The sequence below is a fragment of the Melanotaenia boesemani genome, chromosome 22 (assembly GCF_017639745.1).
Source record: "Melanotaenia boesemani isolate fMelBoe1 chromosome 22, fMelBoe1.pri, whole genome shotgun sequence".
In the NCBI taxonomy this organism is placed as follows: Eukaryota; Metazoa; Chordata; class Actinopteri; order Atheriniformes; family Melanotaeniidae; genus Melanotaenia; species Melanotaenia boesemani.
The window spans coordinates 21,269,434-21,287,060 of NC_055703.1; the positions used below are offsets into that span (position 1 = coordinate 21,269,434).

The 17,627-nt window shown below is 37.9% G+C and overlaps 1 protein-coding gene across 2 annotated transcripts; it reads left to right on the plus strand.

Annotated features, from left to right (window-relative positions):
• The first annotated feature begins 1,301 nt into the window (after window positions 1-1,301).
• hadhb (hydroxyacyl-CoA dehydrogenase trifunctional multienzyme complex subunit beta) lies at window positions 1,302-8,103 on the plus strand. Of its 2 annotated transcripts, none has more exons than XM_041976336.1 (16): window positions 1,302-1,405; window positions 2,599-2,671; window positions 2,856-2,897; window positions 3,289-3,385; window positions 3,577-3,621; window positions 4,100-4,199; window positions 4,321-4,408; window positions 4,563-4,750; window positions 4,835-5,015; window positions 5,405-5,526; window positions 5,778-5,857; window positions 5,951-5,998; window positions 6,343-6,430; window positions 6,672-6,746; window positions 7,359-7,523; window positions 7,707-8,103. In XM_041976336.1, exons 2-16 carry the CDS (start codon window positions 2,605-2,607, stop codon window positions 7,740-7,742), a joined length of 1,422 nt encoding a protein of 473 aa, XP_041832270.1. In that variant the 5' UTR covers window positions 1,302-1,405; window positions 2,599-2,604; the 3' UTR covers window positions 7,743-8,103. The 2 variants fall into 2 exon arrangements, with proteins under 2 accessions (XP_041832270.1, XP_041832269.1); XM_041976335.1 differs by having other exon boundaries at window positions 1,328-1,405; window positions 2,593-2,671.
• Window positions 8,104-17,627: the final 9,524 nt, after the last annotated feature.

Below are 17,627 nucleotides of genomic sequence, written 5' to 3' on the forward strand. Positions count from 1 at the left end.
AACCACTGATATGTCCACTTATGAAACCATTAGTCTTCATGAAGATGACACTTAGCAGATCAATTCACCCAGATCTCCTCAATCAACTCAAACTGCTTTTGTCATATTTTTACCTCCACACACAAAAATATGCGCACATCCTGATTAATCATGTCACTTGTGTCAGTGTGACAGTGAGACACGGACAGGTAGTCAAGACTGTCACACATATAATTTCTCCCTGACATGTTTATGTACATTTGTCTCGCTCCACTCTCCTCCACAAACGCACAACCACACAGACACACACTTTGGCTGTTGGATCACTGAGTCCTATAACTGCCACATCATCCTTGAGCTCACAGCTGACGTGTGTTGGGCCTTGATGGAGAGAAGAGTAAAAAAAGACAATAGGCAGTGAGACAAAGGGACACCACTATGGTATTATGCTAATTTCTGCAAGTTTAAGACAATCCCTGGAGAACGTAAATACTACAGCACAACAATAACTTACCAGTGTGAATAATATTGTGTATACTAGGAATTGGATGAGACTGAAACACAGTCATGTCACTACCTGATTCTATAAACAAGAAAGTCAATCCCTATCTTAAAACATCCAACTTCACAACATAAATTAACATGCATCCTGCTTAAAAATTATTTGGGTCTATATAGCTTCATGATAACTGCCACTAAGGTGAAATTTTATATAATTCAACTGTTTAAACTATATTTGGACTTATTTTGATGTATAATTATAAGCTTGGTTGCTTTAAGTAACAGATGATACATTGTATCATCACATTTCTTATTGATGCCAAAACATCTACAATGGTGACGATCAAAGGACAAAGTGAAGGCCTCAAAAAGGTGGATCATAAACTAAGAACATTATTTGGCATATTTCGTTACTGTTTTACTACCTGAAAAAAACTACATAGTAAAGAATAATTATCTTGTTCAGTAAAAAGCTTTTAACTTGATAAAAAATTTATTATTTTTAATGTATATATTTATTTGTTTTATTTTAGCACCGTTTATATTGGCTGTGCACAAAAATTCATATTAGAACCACAAGGGGCGCAAGAACCTAATCGAGATTGCCGGGGCAAATTATTTAAGGACCAATGAGTACTGCTGGATTTGCCTTACCCAAAGGAGCTTTTTTTCCTCGAACATTTAATTTTATTTATCTATTTTTATAAAAACGTAACGTAAAGTTGTTGTGATAATATTATTTAAGCATTCGATGTATTTTTCAAAAGCAGAAAAGTAGATATCAACTAAGTATTTTGTATATAGGCACATTGCCGGACACTTTTATTATTCTGTGGGTCCTTTAAAGCGCTTTTTGTAGTCCTTTGGAGTCTGGCCGATCTTCCGACAGGGAAGCAGTAGTGGTAAAGACATATCACAAGTTAAGGTAAGCTGTATCGCAACTAACACTGTTGACAATAAAATTAAAGAGAGGAACTATATTTATTGAAGGCTGCAAGTATATTTCACAAAATAAGGTCTTGCCTCTGATTGAACTTTAGCTACTGGTAACCAGCTACGTATACTAGCCATAGCTTGCATGCAGCCTTTAGCTTAATTGATTTAGCATTTATATGGTGTCTGTAAAGTTGTTTATTAGTTGGTTAAAATATCACCTTAACCAACCAAACAGATAGCCGATTTGTTAATAGTTATAGTACAGTTTTAGTCCCGTGTTTGGGCATTTATGCCTCCGTCATTCTCAGGGAGAGGAATCTAGGTGAAGGGTCAGAGCCGGGCTAGGATGGGGTGGTGCGCAGGGTGACCGTCAGGGAAATGTCATATTTGACCCACATGCTAATGTTTGTGATTACCTCCGCCATGGCAAAGGTCATGTATTCGGCCGCGTTGGTTTGTCTGTCTGTTAGCACCATAACTCAAAGTGTTAGGTTAGATTAGGGACGGATTTTAATTACATTTTCAGGAAATATAAGGAACGGAGTAAGGGACAAGTGATTAGGTTGCAAGAGTGATCAGGATAACCGTCTGGATCCAGGATATTTTAAAAGATTTTTTACTATGGGGAGATGGGGATAATATTGCCATTAGAGCTTCAGACTCAAAACTAATGTCCACAGTCTTTACGTACGTTTGTAATTTGAAAGTGTACGTGTTTCTACAACAAGTATGCTAATGCTGCGTTTCCACAGTATTAAAATATTCTTTTCTCAAAAACACTACCAGTTCTTTACATTGCATTGCAGGTAATATTTCTAGTTGAATGCAAGTCGTCTATTCTGTTGTTAAAGCAAACTGACTAATCCATATAGTTATACGATGAAATTAACGTTTTGGTTAGAGCTGATGCTACAGTCTGATTCAGACAGTAAAGTCAAAAGTGTGAAGTAAGCTGAATATTACCTGACAGTGTGGTTGTGTCACTGTCCATGCTTCACTACAACATTACAATTATGACAATGCATATAGTTCCCATGGGTTTAAGGTGTTATTTGACAATTTTGAATACAAACTAGGAGAGTTTTGGTTTCCATATTTCCACATATTCTCTGAAGAATTCTTGGGATATTAAAGGCTTTAACTCTTATTATAACTATGCAATAACAATTACTTTAGATTTAGAGCATAATGGCTTCCATGCTGCTGAACACAATGAGGAGCTGCACCGTCAGCCCTTCAATGGCGGTACGATGTGGTAAGTTCACTTATTTTTTCCAAAGTGTATCAGTGCCAGATTATTACACCAAATGAGTTGGAATCTGAATTGTATAACAACTTTGTTTTTCCACATTATTCCAACGAATTAAAGATTATTGTGGCAGCTAAAATGTGCTGTTTTGGGGTTGATTATGACTAAAACAATTTCTGTGTCTTAACAGGTGCACGATCTCTCAGTACAACAGCACAGCTTCAGGCTCAAGGTAAACTAATACTTAGCTGTGGTATATTACACTGTCTAGATGTAACCTTTTCTCTTTCCACTGTTGTGAAATGTTATATAAAATGTATGTAAATATATACTGATACATAGTGGCTTTTATATATGGTTGAGTATGAATGCTATATGGGAATGTGTGTGTGATTAATTTATTTAGCACATAGTCCCTGTAAGAAATCAATTCAAACTTAAACTTCAAATGCCCATAGCTGACTTTTTGTTGTGAACTTGTGTCATATAAATAAAATGGGATTGAATTTATTTACATAGACAGAACCAAAACAGAACTTTTCTTAATAAGTTTTAAGACTATAGATTATATTCTTATTTCTGTCAAGAGATGATCTATCATCACTGAATTCATTTTCTTCCAGCTCAGACAAAGAGCAAGAAGACACTAGCTAGACCTGGTGTGAAGAACATTGTTCTGGTGGATGGAGTTCGAACCCCTTTCCTGATGTCTGGAACCACGTATGTTTCCCTTCTGAAGCTTGTGGCCATCAGATAGTTATGATGTTATAAAAATACAGACCACCTAATAGTGTTTAACTTTCAGTTTAAATATTGAATTGTTTTGGAATATCTCTTGACAAATGACTCCTTTACAGAAAAGATATATATAATTGACTTCAAGGAAAAACCTCTCTGATATGTGTTTACAGGTATGCTGATCTAATGCCCCATGACCTGGCCAGAGCAGCTCTGCAGTAAGTGTGGTTATGTTGTTGCAACACTGTCAAAGCCAAAATTATACATGTTAGGAGCAAATGAAGGAACAGTTTGTCTGCATAGTGTGAAGCATGAGTGCCATTTGCATTTAAATGTAAATTAACACTATATTGTACTGAATAAATCTTTGTTAATCCCTAAAAAGAAGTTATTTTTGCAGCATGAAGAATAGTTATCAGCTATGAGTCATTATAATAATATTATTGCTATGGTATAAAAAGAATCTTGTTGCACAGCTCCAGGTCTCTAAAGCATTAGTAACCCTCTTATATTAGATCAGGAAAATTTAAGTTAAATCAGCTAAAAAAATGACAGTTTCAATAGAGGAGTGATGGATGACTACTGGAGAAATGATTGTCAGAGCTGTAAGGGGCGGATGAGTTGAAAAAAAGTTTACTTTTGTCCTCTTTTCTCATATTGCTACTTTTATTAAAATTTCCATCTGGATTTGTCTAGGGGTCTGCTGAACAGGACAAGTGTACCTAAAGATGCTGTAGACTACATCATATATGGAACAGTCATTCAGGAGGTTAAAACCAGCAATGTGGCGCGAGAGGTACATACACATCTGCATAGAATATACTGTAGATGCATGCTGGAGCATAACCCTGACTAAAAGAGCTTTTATGCAAACCATGGTAACATGGCATTGCTTTTTTTTTTTTTTTTTTGTACAGGCAGCACTGGGGGCAGGCTTCTCTGACAAGACTCCAGCTCACACTGTCACAATGGCCTGCATCTCCTCCAACCAGGCAATGACCTCAGGTAAAAAACATATCTCTTCATCAAGCCTACATTGTCTTTTTAATATTATTATTCAAAAAGTATCATATAGATTTAAAAAAAAAAGTTTTTATGTTTCTCAAGTTTTTTTTCATCCATGTTTGACTTTGTTTGCTTCTTCCACTCTTCTGTCAAGCTGTTGGACTGATTGCCGCGGGCCAGTGTGATGTCGTTGTAGCAGGTGGGGTGGAGTTCATGTCTGACGTTCCGATCCGTCACAGCCGAAAGATGAGGAAGACCATGCTGTCCCTCAACAAGGCAAAAACCCTCGGCCAGAGGCTCAGTTTGATTGGCAGCATCCGTTTGGCTCACCTCTCCCCAGAGGTACATTCAGTTAACATGGAAATCAGGTCCAAGTCCTCTTTTATTTGTCTCATAATGTGGAATATCTTCTTCGTGTGTGTGTAGCTTCCTGCTGTGGCTGAGTTCTCCACAGCAGAAACAATGGGCCACAGTGCGGATCGTCTGGCTGCAGCTTTTGCGGTCTCCAGAGTGGAGCAGGATGAGTTTGCTCTGCGATCGCACACTCTGGCTAAAAAGGCCCAGGACAATGGGCTGCTGGGGGATGTTGTTTCCTTTAAAGTGCCAGGTAAACACTGCTTAAAGGTACACATTTGGCATTTAGAAGCTGTATTTATTGTATTAGAGCTCCTTTGTACTTTAATATGTTGTTTTCTATTGTCTTTTCTGTTTTTTGTTTAGTTGATGGATATACACTCATTTTGTTTCATGGCTGACAAACAATTTTTTATATTTTCCAAGGAAAAGGGTAGAAATCAGCTGATGTTGGCAAATGTTTTGATTATTGGTCATTTTTTATTATTTTTTTAAATGCTCAACATTTGATGGTTTCAGATTCGTCGGTAAGAAAAAGGGCTACATTATGTGGGGTTAAATGTATGTAAAGTTTGTTTTCAAGAACAAATCCTGACAGGTAAAAGCTGTTTGTGTTCTTTCTTTTTTTTTCCCTCCACCCAGGTCGTGATATTGTTTCTAAGGACAATGGCATACGACCTTCATCCATGGAGCAAATGGCGAAACTAAAGCCCGCCTTTATTAAACCTCATGGAACAGTTACTGCTGCCAACTCCTCTTTCCTGGTAAACCCACACATCGTATCCTACAGTACTCTCTTGGCCTTCCTGGATCAAAAACACCATCAATATGGATAAAACTGTCTCTGTGTGACGAATATACAAAGCCGAATATTTATAAATTTATTTAAAAATAACCAGTTTTTTTTTTTTTTATATATATAGGCAGCCGTTTTTTCTTTTTTCTCAAATCGTCATAATCAGTGTTTTGGATTTTAATGACTATAAATAAACTTCTTGTCTGTGTGTGTTTTTAGACCGACGGTGCCTCGGCTGTGCTCATCATGTCTGAAGAGAAAGCTCTGGCCATGGGTTACAAGCCTAAAGCTTACCTCCGGTATCTCAATCTCTGTGGTAGAACAGTCCTAATTTCCCCAATCTTGCTATTTAAAATTATGTACTCATCCAGATAATGTTTTCATCCTATCAGAGATTTTGTCTACGTGTCTCAAGACCCCAAAGACCAGCTGCTTTTGGGGTGAGTCACTCATTTTTAAGGCCCATTTATGCTCCCTTATGTACATAATGGCTACATCCGTTTCAAGCGTTGTCATACGTCACTGCTCGTCATACTTCCATGTGTCTTTCATGTTGCCTTGGTTGTTAAGTCAATTTATCCACTAGTGTCTGCGTATCTGTGTTCTGTGGTGAGCATCAATGGGCCTTTGCTCTCACAAACAAAAATAACAGACAAATTTCTTCTATGTATTTTAAAATCTACAAATATTTAAGATAAAAGTTTAGGTTGTGATAGTTTGAAAAGTGAAAAATGTGAAGTTATTGTGTTTTCACATTCACATTTGTTTTGTTTGACTCTTTCAGGCCAACATACGCTACACCTAAAGTGCTGGAACGGGCTGGTTTGTCCATGAGTGATATTGATGTGTTTGAGTTTCACGAGGCATTTGCAGTAAGTTTTTACAACAGATTTTTTGGGAAAAAACTGCTTGAGCTTGAATAATCTATTGATATTCTGTTCATCTCCAGTATTATTAGTCATGTTATGTATGTATGTATGTTGTCTTGTATAAATTTTAGTCTCATGCTGTATGTAGGTGCAGAGGTTCTGCATATTCTGTTGGCTCAGGAAAAAATCATTTTCAGCCTGGTTTCTATGGTAACTTTACATTTTATTTATGTGTGTTTTTCAGGGTCAGATAATGGCAAATCTGAAGGCTATGGACTCTGATTGGTTTGCTCAAACGTACATGGGCAGGAAGTCAAAGGTAAAGGATGCTGTTTTCCTCTGATTTTAAGATAATTGGCACCTCACTCACAGTTTTACTGTTCAATTCAATTAAAGAAACTTTATTGGTCCCTAATTTAAACTAAAAATGAAAAAAAATCTCAGAAATGTTTGGTCCAGTAAAGCTCATGCAGTAGTGTAATTCTATCCCTTAATGTTGTAATATTTGGCTTGTCTTCTGGACGTTAGTGGACATTTCTAGACCGTTCTGAATACGTTTTAGAAGGAGCACAGTGGGAAAACATGAAATTACTGACAATGAGAGGATTTAATCAGCTTGTTCCAGAAGGTCCATCTCCATTAGAAAACCACATTTAAATAAACTAATGGTGTAAAAATGACTTAATAAGTATATCTTCAATCAGATTAAACCCAGGATCAGTCAGATTATTTAAATGGCTTCCGCTTTCTCTGCCAGCAAACCACAGCAGCAGACTCAGAAATGACTTTGGCAACAGGAGATGTTGCCAAAACAACTGAAATGAGAAGCGATGCCTTTGAACCCTGATACACATTTCTGTGAATCCTACCTGACTTCTAAATTTAGATTTCACTGTTACACATACCTGACCTTGTGGTTATTGTTGCACAGGTTGGGACTCCTTCATTGGAAAAGTTTAACTTGTGGGGAGGTTCTCTGTCATTGGGCCACCCATTCGGTGCAACCGGCTGCAGGTTGGCTACCACAGTGGCACATCGCTTGAAGAAGGAAGGAGGACAGTACGGACTTGTGGCAGCTTGTGCTGCAGGAGGACAGGTAACAGATTCTGTTTGGTTCTGTTTTTGTTTGTTTACTGACATTGAGAAAGGCTTATACAACTGGCTCAGATCTTAAAATCTTTTGGAAATGGCTCATCATGAACAGCACTTTGTTGTATCTTGTAACCAGGAAAATATTTTCTCCAGATTTCTAACGTGTCTGTTCTTTTGTGTTTTCCAGGGTCATGCCATGGTGATTGAGGCCTATCCCCAGTAACCGATGCTCTTACGTTTTATCATCATGATAGCTACCTATACACTCACTAACATACAGACGATGCAGTGTATGTACTGGCTTTGCCTTAATCAGATGATGGTTGGATACTGCATGTGGAAGTGTTGGAAGGGTCTTGTGTAAATTAAACATTGCTTGGAGGCTGTTAAATTATAGCAGAAAGTTGTTAAGGAATGTTTGCTTTGCTTTGTGGACTTTTCAGCATGGTCTCCGAGTCTAATGTCACATAGCAAAGTTTGAGTGCTCAGTGGAGCCACATTGATCCTAATGTTTATATTCGCTGTAATATTTTTTCTTATGAAAAGTCAGAATTAAATAAGGTGATGATAACCACCAATACTCACCTCTGGATCTATTGTCTTTTTTGTTTTTTTCAACAGCTACACCATCCACAGTTGCATTGTTGAATATTAAAGTTCATGACAGTACATTATAAAAAGGCTGAACAAGTATGTGAAAGGGTTACAGGAGAAAGCATCCTCTCTCTAAAAAGAACATGATTACAGGGTTTAGGATTGCAGAATTTCCTCTGAACAAACAATACTTCTGGAATAATGTCTTGTTGACAGATGAGACCAAAGTGGAGACATTTGGTCATAATGCACAGCATCACACTTAGTGAAAACCAAGCAGCACATCAAAAAAACAAACAAAAAAAACACTATACCAGCTGTATGGTATGGTGGTGGCTGCAAGGCCAGGACCTGGACATCTAACTTGATCTGAACTCATCTGTTTACCAAAGTACCTATTAGTCAAATGTGAGAACATATGTCAGCTGAAATTGGTCATGAAACAAGAAAATGATCCCAAACACAACAGCAAGCCTGAAAAAGAGAAGAACCAAAATGTTGCAGTGACTCAGTCTAAAGTCTTGACCTCAACCTGATTGAAATGCTATAGTTTGACCTTGAGAGAGCTGTACATGCAACAGTTATGTTAAACGTCTATGAATTGAGGCAATGCTCTGAATGCCCATTTATGTTCAATGCAAAAGACAAATACGGAGCATTTCATCCGTCTTCTGCGTCATTTACATGTGTAATTTGGCCAGTTTTCGGGGCCCTTGCGGATTCATACCCTGACGGAGCAAACAGAGCAGTACTACCGGAAACCGTGGGGGGCAGTGTTGCGCAGTACTGCTGATGTGTCTCACAAAATGAATAAAGCAGCCACAATGTATTTAATGGCCTCACAGACCACCCCCATTTACTGCACTGCCTCTTTTTATGTCTTTTTCTGAGAATGAACATTACCATGATCTTCTCTACCGCCACCATGTTTGTTTCTGAAACTGATGTCAGAACTTTGCAATAGAGGTAAACTCTGCACTGCCATCCGGTGGATTTATTAGCTAACAACCATGACAACATTAGAGACACATGACAATACGAAGGCAGTGGTGTTTGACACTGACACACCAAATTACATACGTAAAGGGGCATAAATGACCATTGATGCCAAAAAGGACAAAAATCCCTCCATTATGACTGAAAACATTATAGCTTTAAAAATCAATCACCTTAAATTTACCAAGTGTAAGAATACTGACATCTAGTGTTATAGATGGACATTGCAATGACTTCAAATACTAAGCACAGTTGTTAATGGACAGGGGTTGTCAGTGGCCAAAATTCTTCCGGACATAAACATGTTTTCATCTGCAGGCGGATCCAGTGGCCTTAGGTGCAGTGATGACTACACTGCTGATCATCACTTCAAAATTGTGTACATGTGTTTGTTCGTCCATTCAGAGATACCATAGTAGCAATGGTGAAACAAATATGGCAATTCCCATGTATGTGCACCTACGACAAGTAGATATAAATGGAGAATAAGAACGTAACAGTGAGTAAGGTAAATGTTTATTTATATAGCACCTTTCAATATAAAAATGCTTCACAATATTACACAAAACAACAGTGTAGACATTAATAATTAAACTAAGCAGCATTTGTAAAAAGATGCAATTTTTGATTTTACAATAGTGAAGACACAAAGAAATGAAAGCATGTATGATCATCTCCATCTCAAATCATCACACAAGTGGCCTCAGCTTGCCAATATTTTGTAAATGATAAAAACAGGAACAAACCAATGATTTAATATGAGCATCCGAAGATAGCAAAGGGTCAAGAGCTCCCCCAAGGTTCCTGACTGAGGGCTTAATAAATGAGACAACTGGACCAAGACTCTTAACTATTTTAGTAAGAAATCTGCCTGCCAGGGGCACAAACAAGGATTTCAGTTTTTGTCATTCCTCCAACTCCTGACAGTGTCCCACCACCCAAGCAAATTCTGTATCTTAAAGACATCCTGAATTTTAAAAGAAAAATACAATTAAATATCATCAGCATAACAATGATAAGAAATGTCTTTGAAAGAGGCTAAAATATGCTGCGAAGGGAGCAGATATAAAATAAACAACAAAGACCTTGAAAGACCCCTGTGGTACACCGTAGGCAAGCAATGAAGTAGTGAACTTAAATTTGGCAGCAGCCACAGAAAATGTTCTTCCAAGGAGATGTGATGAGAACCATTTCAAAGCAGTTCCTGATACCCTAGTTCTTGGTGTCTAATCACTTATTATAGTGAAATGATGAGATATCAATAACAACAAATTTTAATGATATGCCGTTTTAAATTTTTCTGTTATTGACCAATCATTTTGTTACACAATGCACCTTTAAATTAATGGTACTGATAGAGATGATTCATGCAACAACATCACTATTTTATTTTTAAATTTTTTATTATTGTCACAGTTAAACAACTTTTTTTTAGAAGGATTAGCACTTTCTGATGTTGAAAAGCTTGATACAACAACTTCAAGCAGTCTTTGTTTTATTCAGAAGCAATGGAGACTATTATGAGGGAAAAACATCAATGTATATCAAGCTTTGTGCAGCACATAAAAAGAGATTTTTATGGAGGGTTGGGGGGAGTGGAGCTGAGTGTTAAAAGCCTAAACATCTCCCCCCCTAAAAAATTTGCATTGCCAAATTCTTTTCTTCATATTTGCATCCAGTCCCCATACCAAGATGTGTCAGCAGTAGACCGGCTTTGGATTCCTCTGCGCTTAATTGATGGTGAATAAAGCTGTCTGCTCCTGACGAGACGAGTGATGTTAATGAGGAGGTAAAGAGGTATGTTCAGGCTTCCTGGTGATTTAAAACAACCTGAATGTGGAAAATTGAGAGTGTGACAGGCAGATGACTTAAAAGTTCAGGTTGCGCTGGAGTCATCTTGATATTTGAGTGCTCATGTGGAAAAGCCTAACTTTTACACCCGCTAAAAGGTTTGTCTAATTGACAGCGGATGGGTAAATTTATATCAACACATTGCCGCTTTCCTGCTTTGGTGTGTGCGATCCCTTTAGCGCTCACCGGGGAATCTCTGCTCAACACACACACCTCTCAGGTTGGCAGGCTTGTTAACATAACTTCAGTCAGACACATCCGTTTTAAATGTATTTAAAGATTTAATTCCTCCAGTTTAAGAAATCCCTGACTCTGAGCAGGAGGAGCTGATTAATGCAGCCGAGCCTGTCACACAGGCTACAGGCAGAGGGAATAAAACCAATGTTTTACTGCCAAGGCAAAACGGAGCTCAAATGTAAATAGCAGGAAGATCGACAGAGATGGGGTTTTTGTGTTTATAAAGCTTCAAAACCGCCTCAACCCTGCGAGACACTGAAGACACGCAGACACACACCGACACTGTGAGCCGCCTTCCCGCCTCAGCGGGGCTTTGATCAGACGGAACCTTTTATGGGGAATGACTAGCGAATGCACCCGCTGCTGTCACTACATATCTACCTCACCGAGTGCGCGGGGAGGCGGGGATGGGAGGATGGAGGGAGTCGGGGAGAGACTTGCAGTGTAGTGGTGTCTTTCATCTCGTCCTGGCTGGCTCACGCGGGGCGGCACCTGCTGAAAGCTGCACTTGACTCATGCCTCCTCCACCTGCTACCTGCGCTCGCTGTGTGTGTTCTTAAAGAAGTTGTTAAACAGAGTACCCTACTGTATCAGTGACTGTTGTAGAGTGTATCTAACTGTACTCAGACACTAAGCAAGTTCAGTTACACCCAGTTTGCTTTTTTCAAATCTTTAGAAAACAGAAGAGGTTATTTATTTATTTTTAAGTTAAGTGTGCTTCAAATGAATTTAAAACAGCAGAATGTATTAAACATTTTCTGTTCAAAAGTACGGAGCCAGCCGTCATTTCTTCATGCCAAGAGAACTGAAAAGTAGTTGTGATGATTTACTGAAATGTGCAACTACAAATGGAAATGAGTATGTAAAGCTAAAACTGAGTTTGTACATTTCTAATCAGCCTAAAAGTCTGTTTCACCAGCTTTATTCGTCAACACAACCTGAACCCTTTTAATTTCTTACACTAGCTGTGTTTATTAGAGTATTTCGCAAAATAAAAGCGATATTTCTAACATTTTGATAAAGTGCAATTGTCATTTGCAGGTGTTTCCATTGAATGGTGTTTAGCCGTTATTCTCGTAAAATCTCGTCCCGTGAGACTCCACTTTGAGGATGATAGAGATTTCTAAATCTTTGTAAAACTCTTGCATTTCGCCGTTGTTTGCTATCAAGGATGATGATTATATATTTTTCTTTAATTATTTTTAAAAAGATTTCCGTCTCTTCCTGCGTCTACTCAGACTGTGCCAGTGGCTAATGGAAACACACCTAGTGTTCAGGAACAGCTTTCTTGTTCAGGAATCCCTTGTTGGCGGCCTGTTCTTCTGTTCTCTATCAAGATGATCATTGTTTTAATTATGTTGAGGTCTGGTAAACGAGATGGATCAACTGAACGACCAGATATATCTCTATGATTCTGTATCAGGTCTTTGATGGATTTTTTTCCTCTTATCTTTTACGAACATCGCTTTCAAATACTGTTCACCTGCTTTTTAGGTCTGTTGATTACTTTGTCCGCCATCTTTTTCTATTAGTTTTCCCATATTGTACATACTGCACACATTGCTGAGATATGCCAAGTTTTTGGCTTATAGCTCTTTGGAAATCAAAATAAAAATACAATTTTATGATTAAAACTGTTATCTTTGACATTTTTTAGATGCAACTAAAGAAATGGGAAAATAAGCAAAATATAAAATATTGGTGAGTGATGCATGACTTTTGTAGTGTATATAACTCCATAAAATACTGCCAGACAAAGGTGCCAGAAAACATTGATGGTCACGCTGAAACCAATATTCTTATCAGGTTCACTGTTATATTTCCCGTATGACACATAGCTATAAGGTGTACATTTTTTTAAGTACTTTCATTTCAAGCTTTAGTACCATGTAAAGTATTCCTTATTTATATGACCTAAACCTACCTTAAAAAAACAAAACAATAAGAACTAATTCAAATGTTACGTTTTCTAACTTACTAATAAAAGCCATGAGAATTTTTTTATAGTTTTATATTTAAAGAATATAAGTTAAATACAAATGTGGACTACTCAGCAGTGTCATATTTGTTACTGTCATCACATAAGTAGTCCTAAACTTAAAGTCATGATTCACCACAGACCTGTCTATGTTTTGCAATCAATTTTCCCATCTCAGCGACATACCCACTGAAGAAAGAGCCTATGTTGGTAATAGAGTGACACCTGGTTATGCTGGTTGGAGGTCCCCAAAATTAATGTTGCATTGGTGTGTAACTTTGCCAAAACAATGTCATACTCTAGTTTTCTTTTGACCCCTGCCAAAGCTAACCAGTGATGACTTTTTTGGCTTAATGTCATCCTTAAAGTGTTGTTTGGATACGTGGTGTCCCACAAACAAAGTGAAAACAGAGTCTTATTAGGAGAAAGAGCATCCATCTCACTTTGGATAGCTCTCTTATCTAGAAATATGGTTCAGCTCAGGGCTGAGACCAAGAGGCAGAGTTACAGTCCTACATGCTTCTTTGCAGCTTCCCACTTGATGCTGTGGAACACATAATAATGAATAGAAATTCAATTTAACCTACATGGCCACTCTTCCCATTATTCCCAACTACCTCTCTTCTTTCTCAGGTATTATTACAAAGAATTAAAAGATAAATGAAATTATGCTCTCCTCCATCATCGCTAATAATATCCACAGAAATGCATGTGCTTTACTGTAAGTGTATATGTATAAAGCAAATGTATATAAATCAGAATTAAATAGCTCAACTAGAGATGCATAGAAGCTTCATGAATAAATTTGTAATCAGAAAACAATTAAAACATTATAAACCATCAACACAACAGAGAATATGCAAAAAATATAAATAAAAACATGAAAGGTCACAAAATTTATAATAGGACATTAATTCTCTCTATTAGTCTTAAGTAACATAATTTTGTTTTGTTATAGCTGAATGACCAGTTGAACAATGTCTATATAAGCTTAACCACTTTGTACTGGCAAACCATGCTGTGAGACCAGCAAACAATAATTGTTTATTATTTGCTTTAAGCTTCAAGAAGATGTCATTAACATGCTAGTCACGAATCAGAATCATTAAGAAATTATACTTGTCATAACACAGTTAACTAAAGTATCAAAGCACTATTTTAGCTCTGTACCTTGCTCTAACCACAAAGTATTTATAAGATGAACAAATTAGTGGCTACTAAAGGTCAGCTGTGACTTTAAAGATAAAACTTTTAAGGTCTAATTATTTTAAGTCCTAATTTTAATATCAAAAGAGCTACTGATATAGAGAATGGCATTTTCTCTTATTTAGATGATGTGGCAGTAAATCTGAGGCCTCCCGACTGCTTCTTAACAACAGTAAACATGCTCCAAGGCTTCTGTCTGGCTGTGGCCCACATTAGGATTCACATCTCCTCAGATGTTCCTGGTTGTAACACAGCACTTTTTTTTTAAATCCTTACCTGACATTAAGTTCATGGTTTACCATAACACAGTTTTACTTATCCACTTTACATTTAAGAAAACTTGACTAATAAGAATCTTAAAGAATTTGCATTAGTGTGCACATACTGCATGTTCCACCTCTAGTGTTCAGTTTTTTGAGCTCTTCTCCACATTTTACTTTTAAAAATGAGTTTAATTCGGCCCACCACAATCTTTATTAGGAATGTAATGTAAACCGTTAAATTTCAGTGTGTTGAAAATGAATATATCTTAATTAATGATCTCCGAGATGATGTGGATTACATTAAATACGTAATAAACTTGCTTAATGCTTTGCTTTTGCCTACTGAGGGCACTGCTCAAACTCAGCTGGTCAAAGTAAACAAGTTTTGGCAATTAAAAAAAGATTGATAAACAACTATAAGCACACTAAAAAACTTTTTGTAGGGCTCTAAAGAATACTGTAATTGTGTACTAAAATGTTCAGATAATTTTTAATTATTTGCACTTTTCTTTATTGTTTAAACTGATGGTTGTTATAGACAATCAGTACACAGGAAGAAAACAAATATAATGGCATTACACACAAGCTCATTCAGTTAATAAATAAGTAAATAAATATTTGTAAGTGTAAAAAAAATACATTGTTCAGTGTACAGTTTAAATAATCCCCAAAACTCTAGTTATGAATATACAGAATCTACAGGAAAGGTAAAAAATGACAGGAAACTTCCTGGTTTGCAGCTTTTAGTCCATTTGTAGTCAAAATAGTTTTTAAATATTTTTGTTGCATAAAACTGGAGCACCCATGTGGGAAAAAAAGAAGTACTACAGTGCAATGGCCAACATATAATTTCTTAACCACCAGTTATCTTATTAGCTTTTTGATGAATAAATTTATCTATATTCACATAACATCCAATACACGGAGTAAGGAGTATAGTAGTGGATATCTACCAGATGGATACTTTCTGGCCACCAGAAGTTCTGAAAAAAATGTATTTTACTTGCTAAAATATTTAATCAAAGATATCAAGGATCAGTCTCAAAAGACTTTTACGACATAAGATTTAAAATCTGCAGTTGTTCCTGATCCCTTCAGATGCCAACCAGTTTTTAAAAATGTCATTCAGAATATATCTGTTGGTATTAACAGATTTTGTGCTTCAACTTTGTATTATTTTTACTCACAATCTATTAAATTTTCCTCTAAAACTAAAAAATATCTGTTTTGAAATAAAAAAAAAGCAAAAACATAGTTTAAAACCAAGCTCCAAACCTTCTGAAATAAAGAATATTTATTTTTAAGGAGCAAGGTTACATGTAGTTTTCTCTGCATGATCAGTTTGGCCACATCTTCCTGGTATGCTGAGCTTCCTGAAAGTCTCTAACAACAGAGCTGATCCTTTTACTCGCATTTGACAGCTAATATAAACAGACCCTTGTCCGTCTTGTGCAGGTTTGTCTCTACAGATACGACTCAACAACACACAGAGACATGAAACAGATACTAACAGGTGAAGCCAGCGCACCAAACTGTGCTAAACTTCCAATGCTGATCCGATCAAAGGCTTGTGTGCTTAAGACAGTGTATCTTTGTGAATTCTAGAGGGAAGTTTGGCATCTTCAGACACGTGCAAACACACACACTCACACTTACAAATACATCTTGGCGTCCATCATTTGTACACGAGTGGTACACAGGTGAATGGCAGAGGCAGTGTGTGGAGCAAGTGGATTATGAGCAACGGTAATTGGCTGTCCAGAGAAGCTGCCCTTATGTATCTATGTGTTTGTGTGTAGGTGTGTGTATGCTCTGTCCGGAGTTCATCATGTTCTCATAACGGTCAGTTAGGGTTGTCCGCCAGGCTGTATCTCCTGTCGGGATTGTAAATGTTATTGATCAGACGAATACACCGCATCCATAACAAGAGCCAAGACACTTCTCAGCCTCACACATAAACGCACACACACACACACGAGTACCACTCATTAGAAGCCGTACACACTCATAGCAATATCCTCATTAACACTCCCAAGTCACACACACTAAACATTCATACACATCTACTTGTCAGATGGTGCACACACTCACACACAGACTGATTTAGTTGAGAAAGATGGAGGTGGGGGGGTTAAGGATGGGGACACAAAATGTGGACGTGAATGGTGTGCAGGTGTGTGTGTGTGTGTGTGTGTGTGTGTGTGTGTGTGTGTGCACATGTATGTGTGTTTGTGTCTACATTGTGAACCTGACATTTGTGTAAGAGTGTGGTTTCATGCAGTGGTGTGTTTGTATATGAGCATGCATGCGTGCATGTGTGTATGTATGTGTGTGTGTGCATGGCAGAGTATGTCAGCCCCAGCGTCTCGTGTCAGGGCGAGAGGCAAGACATTAACAACTTCTGTCATTCTGCTGACAAAATGGTGGCAGAAGATTTCCCATGGTGCCCTGATGACTGCTGGCGTTTGTCAACAAGCCCTGTCACCGTGGCGATGAGGGGAAGGTGGGGGGGTGAGATGGGGGGGGTTTAGGGAGGAGGGAGGGTTAGTGACAGGCCCTGGACCTGTTCCCATGAGCACCAGGGAAACATAGAGGTGTGTGTGAGTGTGTATTCATGTCAGTGTGTGTGTGTTTGTGTGTATGTGTGAGTTGTAAGGGGGGAGTGGGAAAGTTGGGAGGCATGAGGGAGGGAGGGAAGGGTTGTCTCTCAGCAGCTTTCATACAGAGAGTATGAAAAAACTAAAATGAGCTGTCACTGCAATTCCCAGGATGCCTTGCTGTTTAGCATAGCAGCAACAGCAGCGGCTTGTGTGTGTGGGCCGGTAAGCTGATAAGCTAACTCTCTTTCTCTCTCTCTCTCTTACACACACACATACACACAGATAATTAAGCAGAGCAGAAGCTACCCCTGACGCGAGGCAGAGCTCATCTACATTTTGGCCTCCGGCACGCAGTTAGGAGCAACGCCTGATGGAGGGAGAGA

What these genes read in the sequence shown, in the direction of transcription:
- hadhb (XM_041976336.1), top strand. Translation starts at nt 2,605, where the DNA reads ATGGCTTCCATGCTGCTGAACACAATGAGGAGCTGCACCGTCAGCCCT. An exon ending in CCAGCAATGTGGCGCGAGAG is followed by an intron (nt 4,200 to 4,320) that starts GTACATACACAT and finishes TTTTTTGTACAG; the next exon opens with GCAGCACTGGGGGCAGGCTT. An exon ending in TGTTTCCTTTAAAGTGCCAG is followed by an intron (nt 5,016 to 5,404) that starts GTAAACACTGCT and finishes CCCTCCACCCAG; the next exon opens with GTCGTGATATTGTTTCTAAG.